A 10,903-nucleotide genomic window follows, 5' to 3' on the forward strand; every position below is an offset into this window, starting at 1 on the left:
ACAAGTGCCATGTAATGGGAACTTCTGGATGAGCGCTGCTACAGACAGAGACCCCCGTTGGCTTGACCAGTGCTGGATCCCAGACCGGTGATCTCTCTCTCCCACTCTCCTCCTTTTCCCTTTCCTTTTGTCCATTTATCTTTTTCAAGTAAGTAACGCAAGGCATAAACCCCCCACATGCGTGGCGAGCAATAAGCATTTCTGCTACCCAATTGTTTACCAATGAGCCCAACTTTGGAATAAAAGGTTTTGTTTACTCAAAGACCTCAGGTGTTGTATATACCCTATTCCAACTGAGGGAATCAGTGAATCTGAGCCATTTCTCCCGCCTCTCTGTATAGGATGTGACACTGGGAACTCCCAGTCCTATTTGGGATTACTCCTTCAGACACTTCTAAGACGAGACAAATTGTCAGGTCTTCCCTGAGGAAAATCATGTTCCAGCAGTTCATATCTGCTGAGAATCTGTCCTTCTTCCACAAGTGTCTTCTACTCTCAACGGTCCCCAGGAAAACGCCTCTAAACAAAAATAACTCCTTCAAGACAGCAGTGGTTCCTACATGCTTTTTCCCTTCAGCAGTACACATAATAGGGTAATCAAATGCATGTTAACTGGCTTCTTATGTGAAAGAATATATATATCCAAGTGAAAAAACAAGCTAACTGCCCCTTTTGTACAACCTCTACTCAGCAAGATATCAAGTATCTTAAATAGCTACAATCTGTACTTATTTGCATATTACCAATTTCTTTAAATGTGTTCTTCAGGAGCTGCTCTTCATTCAAGCCATAATATTTTCTCTTTTATATGGCATCAATGCATCTCTGCAGGGTTTGTGAGACTTTGCATTAGAGAAAGAATTTAACAGTCAGGTCTCCCCAAATCCCAAATTAGTCATGCCAAGAAACAATACTTCTTGCATGTGTGACATCCATTAGTGTGAATGATGACTACACTGTAAATAGCTTCAGTGGGAGCTTTAATGAAAAAAGCTTGAAAGAAATGGCTTTACCTCAAATATACAACTAATTAGGAGATCCAGCAATCTTATGGAAAAGGAATTGTTTTAGGTATTTCAATGTGACTTCAGTTGTGAGCTATTAAGAGCATACAACAACTGCTGTCAGGCAAAGTTGCAAATACTTTTTATCCTTCAGCTGACAAATGAACTTTATATAAAGGGTTCATCTCATCCAACACTAAAGACTGTTCTCAGCTTGGAATGGAAAGAACTTGAAATTTATGAGTCAGGTTCACTACTCTGTGAGGCAAGTGAAAAGACTGATTCCTTAGACAGGAATCTTTTTGCTCTAACACACTTCATGTCAGGAAACATATATGGATCATAAAAGGATTTTATTTTAGGTATCATATTTGATTGAGAATGGAGGCAATAACTGATGGATGTCCACTAGTTTTGGCAACACTTTGTGTAACATTGTTTGAAACCATATATTGGTTTCATTTATATGACTGCTGTCAAGACCAAAAAAAAAAAAGCCAGTAGCTCATGATTGGTTGTCCCAGGCCACCCAGGGCAGCTGTGGAATCTCCATCATTTGTGTACTCAAAACTCACACAAGTTCCCGAGCAACCTGATGTAGTTTGAATGTTAGGAGCAGCATAGATGCCTTCCCACCTAAATGATTCTAAGATGACTCTTTCCTGGAGTATACTGAGAGCTCTTGTTAGATTCCTTGTCTTTAGAAAAAAACAGGACAGACAAATCCAAAGGACAGACAATAAAAGTTGAGACTTTGTAAGAAAAGGGAAATCATTGTCAGTTTTTCTGGAAGCACCATGGCATCGTCAAGACAATCCAACCTATGTTTATTTTGCATATAGCTGTGATGGTTTCAGAAATTACCACAGTTTGGTTTATCTGTTTTATCTCTTCAGTGAGAACTTATTCCCTCTCAAAAGCAGAGACTGCAGAACTCAACAGGATTAGTGCTGCTCTCCACCACCTCAAAGAGGATTTTTCCTAACTGTGACGGGAAGTTGGACTTATTTAAGCATCGACAATACAATGAGGTTGTAGTTCTGTTGACTTTCAAAAGAATGCCACCTGCTAGTGTATGCCAACCACTGAGCACAGGACATCAGTGCTCCTCTCGTCCAACAAGTCACGTAGTTTGAAGTTGCAGAGCTTGGATCAGTACAAAAGCAGTAGCAAGGTGAACTATGCTTTTTCTTACTGTGTTTTGAAACACATTTTGTGGGCTTTTGTTTCACACCCATAATGAGTCTCACTGGAAGTGGGAGCAGAATCCACTCCCACAATAACAATGAGACACGCACTTTCAAGAGAAACTGTTTCTTCTCCTTTTTGATTTGCTGTTCCATTTCCTCACAGAGATGTTTAATTTCTTCATCATAAGCAGCAATTTTCCTAATAAGAGATAAAAGTATATTAAGTGGGTGTTTGCAGCATTACTTCAAGTCATGGCTCACATTATGAGCTAAGCTCCACATTTCTGCCTACAAGACTTCAGAGAACATTCTAGGGTTCTTCTTTTTTCTTATACTAGGTTTGCCTTTCAAACGCAAAGCACAAGAGCAGACAGAGCTAATGGCAGCTGAATATTTTATCTGCTATTAGAAGAAAAAGGTCTCTTTCTCATCTGTTTTAAGCCGACTTCCTATTAGCTTTATTAAATGCCCCTTGGTTCTACTGCTAGGGGTTTGAAGGATAACAGAATTCAGCCTAGCTAGTGGTCTCATGGTTTTGTAAAAGTCTATCTTATCTCACTCCAGCCTTTACCTCCTCACTCAAGAGATCCTACCTTTTAAAAATAGCTCTCTCAGAATAGCTGTTCTATTCCTTTCACTACCGATTTGTCATTCTCTCTACTTTTCTTCATTCCACTGCATTCTTTGTTGCAGAGACCAGAACTTCACTCAGTACTCAAGATGTGGGTGCATCAAGATTCTATTTGGTAGCAAAAACTTGCTTTCCAGAACATGTCATGTTCTCAGTACCCTTCCTGATCATGCATAGCATTTTTCTGGGTTTTTTTGGCTGCCATTTCACTCTGAACTAACAATTTAAGGAAGCTGTCTGCAATGACCCTAGGGGCTTTCTCCAGTGTTGCAACTGCCCGTTCCAAGCTCAGCACTCCGTAAGCATGACAAATTATTTTATCTTCCTTATATTTATCTGCAATGAAGTTAATCTACAGCTTTTTTGCCCACTCAATACACCACCCTATTATTTAAAAAACACCACTGCTAAATTTAAGAAGCCATCTAATTTTAAATTAGCACTTAAAATTAAATATAAATATCAGAAAATCAAGGAGAACTAACTTACACTGGCAAACAAAAATTAGATCAACTGTATAGCTGCCAAACCAGCCCACACTTTCAGTGCAGTTTTGCTTTTGCTGATTCCAGCACCACACCAGATATATATGTACAGTATTTGGGTTGATATATTACTGGAGTAAAAGTCTCTCGTTTTTGTTTAAATTAAAAGAAATAATGAAGCAAATTAGTGTTTTTAAAAGGAGAGGGTTTAAACCTCTTTAAAATTTTTATTTTGCCTTAAAATCTACAAGTATAGGCAACAGCTCATCATCAATTCCTTTACGATGATAAACGCCATCGAGGAGAAGAATACCAATTCTGGGATAAAAATGTAGCCACTTGCTTTGTTTTCCTAAAGTGTATTCAGTTCTTTGTAAAAAGTCATCAGCAGTATTTCAGCTGTTGTTTCACTGAACCTGAATTACAGATCACCTAAAAGGAAAAAGTCCATGATTATATTGGCACAGAATATGTATGATGCATTGATAGACCTCTCTGTGAATGTATCAGGAATATATTTGATAGCTTGTTAGGAATCTTTGTGGAAACTCGTTAACTAAGACATAAAGTAGTAGGTTTTAAGTTTCTTCTCCCACAATCATCTTAACTGCTTAAAATAAAATATAAAACTGAGGTGAGGTTAATATCTGACAAACAGAGTGGGTCAGTTTACCTGAAATACTAAAGCAGATCTTTAATGCTAGAAAAAAATATGGCCTGTTACTAAGTAATAAAATAGTCATGCACTAAGCATGCAGAGTGCCATAATGTACATGTTCAGAGGACAAAAGTACTAGTATCTGTAAGAGGGTAAGCAGTAGACAGTACAATATGCAAAGTCTTCAAGACTATTTAAAAGTTACCAACATTTTTTTCCTAGAATTGCCTCTTTTGACCTGCTGGTCACACTTCTGGTGTAACCCAGGGTACAGTTAGTTTTCTGGGCTGCAAGTACACAATGCCAGCTCATGTTGAGTTGCTCATCAACCAACACCCCTATATCTTTCTCCTCAGGGCTGCTCTCAATTCATTCTCTGCTCACCCTGTATTTGTGCTCACATAAGTATCCATAATAGAAATCTTATACAGACATTTTGCATAGACACCTATAATAGACATCTGCAAAAAAAATTCTGTCAACAAAATATGTAACTGGAAAAGCTAATTTCAGCCAGTTCTGCATTATAAATAATTTTACTGGTACTCTTCATGACTAATAAAATTTTACATTTTGAAAACTCGTAATTATAGTCCTCAATTCTTCACTGAAATATCTTCTTAATTACAAAGGTTCAAACAGTAGGTAAGATAGTTGTAAAACTACACGCACAGTCTAACAAAAAGAAGTATTAACCTTTCCAGAACACATTCCAAACTGTTCTTTTCATTACCTACTTCTTGGAGCTCAGAAAAAATTCTGAACAGGAACTCTTCAAAACTGGAAAGTAAATGAGGATTGTCTTTTCTCAGCTGCAAACAAGGTTGCTTCACATCACTCTGACTGAAAGAAGAGATCATAAAGGAATCATTAAGAGAGAACATTTCTCAGGCTGCAATTAATGTTCACAGAACCCTTCCTAGTGGATGAAGACTTCAGGGTATCACTAGTCAGAACACAAGGTTTGTTAAAAACAAGAGCTACTTAAGCAGTGCCGGATTTGAAAAGGATGAGGTGGACGGAAAATGATGAAAATTGCATTTATTCAAAAGCATCATAAAGTTTTGTTATGGATGACTGCAGAGAGTCATAGGAACTGCTTGTTTAGTGGGTGCCTTACCAGATACAACATCTAAATGGGAACGGATAAGAAAGACAGATGACAGACACTGTACCATCCTGGCACTTCTATTAGAAGTAAAGAAGTTCCCACAAATCTAGGGGGGAGAGGGCAGTGGGAAAGCTAAGAAAAAACACTCCCTCCTGAGAAATGAATGAGACTCAGTCTCCTAAGTTACTCAGACAAGTTAACTACTTGCATGTGTACTGTCTACTTTCATTTTCAACCAATTCTAATTCCACACTTCCAAGGATGGGGCATCCACAGCTTCTCTGGGCAACCTGTCCCAGTGCCTCACCACCCTCTCCGGGAAGAACTTCTTCCTGATATCTAATCTAAACCTCCCTGCTTTCAATTTAAACCTGATTCTAAAAAAAATTAATTTTTTTAAGAATCACTGTGTTACTGAGCAGCCTTGGTTCTCGTCATTCATCTTGGATTCCATTAAAATCAAACCCACAGCAGAATCATACAGATCATACAATCTATTACTATTGCTGTAAAGACTAACTTGTTCGAAACCTTTTTAGCTCCAAGCAGATGTATCAGATTTGAGAACTGGAATTCTTCATCCTCATCATCACTCATGCTCTCTTCACATTTAAATGGGCAGGCTGTTTCACCTTCTAAGTGTTGCATCATCTCATTTTTCAAAGCAATCTGCTCCAGAAGAAAGTGACGTAAGAATTAGAAATTACACGTTAGCACTTTCAGAATTTACTATAAGAAGCAATATTATTGAAAAGCAACATACTAAAGATCAAATTTTACAGTAAATGTAATTTGTGAGGGAAACACCTATACTTGTGTACAAGAAAAGGAAACATAATGAAACAGAAAGATGAGGCATGGCAAATGAACAGAAAGATGAGCCATGGCTTACTCTTTATTAAGATATTTCATCTAGCTCTAAAATGGGAGAGGTGCAACATGAGAGAATTAAAATTAGAAATTATTGATGATTTGCAAACAAATACGAAGGTCCTATTTACTGGGCCTACACATAGTATTTAAATGGAGATTTAATGTTACAATTCACAGATAAAAGAGATGATATTTTCTAAAGGAAATGCTTAAACCTGATGATTATAGTTAGCAGAGCTAAAATTTAAGTACAAAACTGAATCTGCATAAACAACCAATCACAGTCTCACTAACTTCCATTGTCATCTTATCTGGAACTTCACAGCTGGGGAGAAAACAACCTTTCACAAACACAGGGAACATGACTGTAAGAATGCTGTTGCAAAACAGGCAGTTACAAAGAACCAGTCAGCTCCCATCATGCAGTAATAATAATTGTTTTCTCCTGTTTTGTTTTGAAATAAGTAACATCACTTGAGAATTAATTTCTTGTCGATGGCATTCCTACTGCTGTAAGGACAGTGGTGTTAACACATTTTCAACATTGTCTTACGTTATCCTATCAGGTCTTATGACCTGATATGAAATAAAACACAAGATTTTTTTCTCCCAAGGAAGATTTTCTATAATTTGTTCATAGACCTACTCCGTGGCTTAAAGCAGGTGTGATTCAGATGGTTATATCACATCTCCTATTGCACCATGGCTTGCCACCTCACACAGGACAGAAAGACCCTGGAGCCCTTTGCCTATTTATAGACATAATTTGACCATTTCATCTGTTACACTTATCTGCTATATCTAGGGAATAGTCTGGCTCCCTGTGTACATCATTAAGTTTACTATTAAGATAAAATGTTTTTTTATTGATGTGGAGAGTATCGAATATGAATGCAGCTCTATACAGGAGACATGCTTTCTAAACTCACTGAATCTTGTGGTGAACTCCTTTGGGGTAAGGGAGCCGTTGCCATCAGCATCCAACGTAACAAAAACTTTGTGAAGCTCTTCCAGGCCAAGAGGTAACTCAGGATGCAGTCTCTGGAATGACAAAACATGCAGCAACTTTACCCAGTACTACAGGATGAGAGGAAGACTATATTTTACAGAATATCCATAATACATAAAAGATAGGTCCTTTTGTTTCCCAGAGTGAAAATTCAAATATATCACAGAGTAAAAAAACTTCAACTGAAAGAGATTTGCTTTTATGACTTCATTACTTGCCTTTTTGAATCCTTTACGACAAAGCAGTGAAAACAATCTCCTTGTGACATGGATTCCAATCACACAGGGAAAAGGTAGAATTTGAGGTGGAGTCTCAACATCCTGGTGAAATGGCTTGGTTATCATGCAGCTGGACAAACTTGCCAGCAGAACTGTATGCCTCGCTCCTTCTTGCTCATCAAGCAAGAGACTCTCTAAACAAGAACATTATAGAGAGTATACTGTCCTAATTAAAGATGCTTTAAAATGTGTAAGTAAATAAATAAATAAATCGAAGCTAAGGAAGCTGCATGGTCCAAGGAGCAAACCTGCTGTTCCTGTAACGAGTTAAATGTATTTCATGGCTGTCTACTTCTGAAATGCAGCGTGCTCACACCAAAAAACCCCACAAAACGCCATTGAAACCAGCTCCACAAAATCACTTATTTTTTCCTGAGAATCTAAAGGCAGGCATTAAGAAAAAAAGAAAAATCTTTAAATCTGGCCCTAATAGTTTTACTGTAATTGTTTTAACAGTATTGACAGTTTCCAAGAAGTAGGAGGGAACTGAGTGGCAAGCATCTGCAATAGCAAGGATTTCCACTGGGAGACAGCATTAGGAAGAGTAAAACCCTTCCTCAGCTTGGGAAGCAAAATAGTGAATTGGTGAAGTCCTCTGCTGTATTAGTTAGTATTTTAATCCCTTCCCTGAACTCCTACTGTATATACAACATAGTAAAATTGCAAGCTAATAGTTTGATAAAGTTCATCAGAACAAAAGTGTTAATCTGCTCCACTGTGGGGCAAAATAGTATATATACATTGGTGAAGAGTCCTCTGCTGTATTAGTTAGTATTTTAATCCCTTCCCTGAACTCCTACTGTATATACAACATAGTAAAATTGCAAGCTAATAGTTTGATAAAGTTCATCAGAACAAAAGTGTTAATCTGCTCCACTGTGGGGAAGGGATTTAGGGCCAAGGAAAGTCTCTCCTGCATTCCAGGAACAATTAAACCACTATTAAATATACCAGGCAATACAGCCAAGATAAGAATTGCCCGAGTGCATTAACCAGGATTTTGCTAGCTGCAACAAAGGGTTTAGGGTATGCATTATAACTCTGTGTAAATTGGAGAGAAGGACAGAAAAAGGAATTCCAAGGTGATCTTCAGAAGGGAAAGCAAGAGAGATTCTAAAGGACAGAACTACGTGGAATAATCCCGAAGGGATTTCTGAGCAGGATTAATTGTGCATTTCTGCCTGCTTCCAAAAAACTAAGAAATCTTGGTGTACATGCAGTCTAAGTATGTTACTTCAGTGAGACACTATTTTCAGTTTCCCACTTAAATACACCCGTCTACCCTAGGCTTTAGATTTTAATCTCTTTGATCAAAAGGCAAACTTTTTAAAATTTGCTTTTCTTGTAAAATTCTTAGAGCCTGCGTGGCACTGGTAAGGGAGAAGGTACTACGGACAAATTAGTCTTTATACTCTCAGAAACAGAAACTGTACTCCTACCGCCAGGTCTCTGGCACATGCTGAAGGAGTGCTCCCTGATAACCGGCTGTCCTCTCCGACCATGTCATAAACAGACCAACTTGCGGTTCCAGTACAACTGTTTGTGGGTCTTGCTGCAAACCTGACTGTTTAATATAGGCTTCTCCAGCAACAGCTGGAGTGCTGGGTTCAAATTGTGAATGGAATTATATTCGTTTTGCAGGAGAAAACACCTGTTACTTGCATTTTCTTGGGGGGGCGGGGAAAAAAAAAGGAGATTGTGAAGAATGTACCAATATTTTTCTCCATTAAATTCCCTGAGGATAATTTACTTGATGAACTGGGGCCACACTTAGCATTGTTACTAAGATTATCAGTATTTCAACTTTGCAGAATTAGCACAGGTCATCACAAAATTCAGCAACACACACAACTGCACAGAAAGCTCTTGCGAGCTAGTAATCCGAGCAATTTACTGTGAGATATTTGCTTTTCCAACATAGGTAGTTAAAAGCATTTCACTTGTATTTTCTTATATGCAGACACATCTTTTTTTCTGAGGATATGGAAGGTTTCTAAATTTTACATTAGGTGTTTCAGTTGGTAGTACTTCATGCTGAATTTATTTGCTCCCACTCCCCAATTCTCCTTCATCCATAAGTACTGAGGTAGAAATGGATTAACACAGTGAAATTATGCACACTGTTGTTTTCTGACACATACTGGCTCAAATCATCTTATAATTTCTGCAATATGCACCCAATACTATTTTTCAATATATTTTCTATATAGATACTTAGCGGGGGGAAAAAAATCAACATTTTCAGAAAATCTGATTTTGGCCCCTCAATTTAAGAGCAATTTGGTAAGATTATTGTGAACACTGAATAATGTTAAAATAGTGTTCCTCTATATTTCATATATATATATATATATATGATCCAGCTGAGAGTTCACCTTTGTCGGCAGGTGAAACCTAAGAGAAAGACTTTATTTACACAATTTTGCTGAAAAAAACCACAGGATAGAATTGGTGGACTGAATATCATCATGATGCTGTGCCAAATCACAAAGTAAAGTTTCAGCTGTCCCAATGAGAATGGAATTAAATTCCAAAGGCATTTTTTAAAACTTCACTTGCTTTGATTTTCCACCTTTTTTGTTGCTTTGTCTGTGGAAACAAATGCAAGCAATGCAAAATCTCTTCAAGGAGATTATTTCAAATCCTACATATCTCTTTAAAGTTATCAGGAGGATGTTACAATTTTTAACTTTAAATTAAACATTCTCAATGCATTAAGGGCATTAAGAGTTTCTCTCATTGTGCATTTCACATAGCCAATTTTGTTTTACCTGCATGCCTTGATGAGTGATGAAGCCTTTGCCTTCCAGATCAGAAATCTGAAAGAACTCCTGTGTGTTTCCCAACACACATAGTCCTGAGTCTTGTTCTCCAGTCCTGGCTCTTGTTCTCGAGTCCTGCTCTTCTCTGCATCTCCTGGTGCACAGGACAGGCACAGTCTCCTTGTGTTCTGTCCATTGTGACAATCTCAACACAGGAGTATTTTGGGATGCTGCTATCCCATTTACGCACAAATTCTGATCTGAGACATGTGCATGGAAGGTAAGGAAAAGAGCAACACAGACCCTCTGAATGATGTTTTCCACAATCTCCTAGCAATCATCTCTTTAATTAGGCACTAAAACTTAGAAGAAAAGGCTTTTTGGAAACGCCTACCCTTGATGAGCTGCACTAAAGACACTGCAAATGGGACAATTGATGAGGAGGGAAAAGTCTGAGGGAAGAACATAAAACTAACTGAGAAGGAATCTCAAAGTAAAATCAGCCAGTTTAACAAAAAAAAAAATATAGACAATCAATTAACATGAACAAGAAAACTCAAAAAATTCACTTTTGACTAATCATGGGCTGTCATACCTCATCTGATGCTGTATGATCTTAACTCATTATCATGTGGGTAAACCAAATAGAGAAACAGTCTGTTTCACTGAGGTACATTTGCATCTGTGACAGGCCAAGAACATGCGTACCAGGCCTCAGATGTTATGCAACAACTTGATTTCATATCAGCATCTTGAACTTGTATTTCTGTTCTTCTAAATAGGTCTACCTAAAGTAGCCACAAATTTGATAATTTTTAACAGAGAAGTATTTTGAGAAACATTTGACTATTACCAAGGAACATAGCTCGATTCTGATCAAATTAATATATACAAGTACTACT

The 10,903-nt window shown here is 37.7% G+C and overlaps 1 protein-coding gene across 1 annotated transcript; it reads right to left on the reverse strand.

The window, feature by feature from the left end:
- Positions 1–2,302: 2,302 nt before the first annotated feature.
- LOC104505069 (EF-hand calcium-binding domain-containing protein 4B-like) lies at positions 2,303–10,155 on the reverse strand (the record flags this gene model as incomplete). The annotated part of the gene is made up of 6 exons (XM_010151010.1): positions 2,303–2,393; positions 4,665–4,811; positions 5,600–5,748; positions 6,247–6,293; positions 6,882–6,993; positions 10,011–10,155. Coding segments are annotated over 6 exons (691 nt in total), but the record flags the coding sequence as incomplete, so codon positions are not given.
- Between the last annotated feature and the right edge of the window lie 748 nt (positions 10,156–10,903).

This window comes from Eurypyga helias, unplaced genomic scaffold (assembly GCF_000690775.1).
Source record: "Eurypyga helias isolate BGI_N326 unplaced genomic scaffold, ASM69077v1 scaffold14344, whole genome shotgun sequence".
Taxonomy (NCBI): Eukaryota; Metazoa; Chordata; class Aves; order Eurypygiformes; family Eurypygidae; genus Eurypyga; species Eurypyga helias.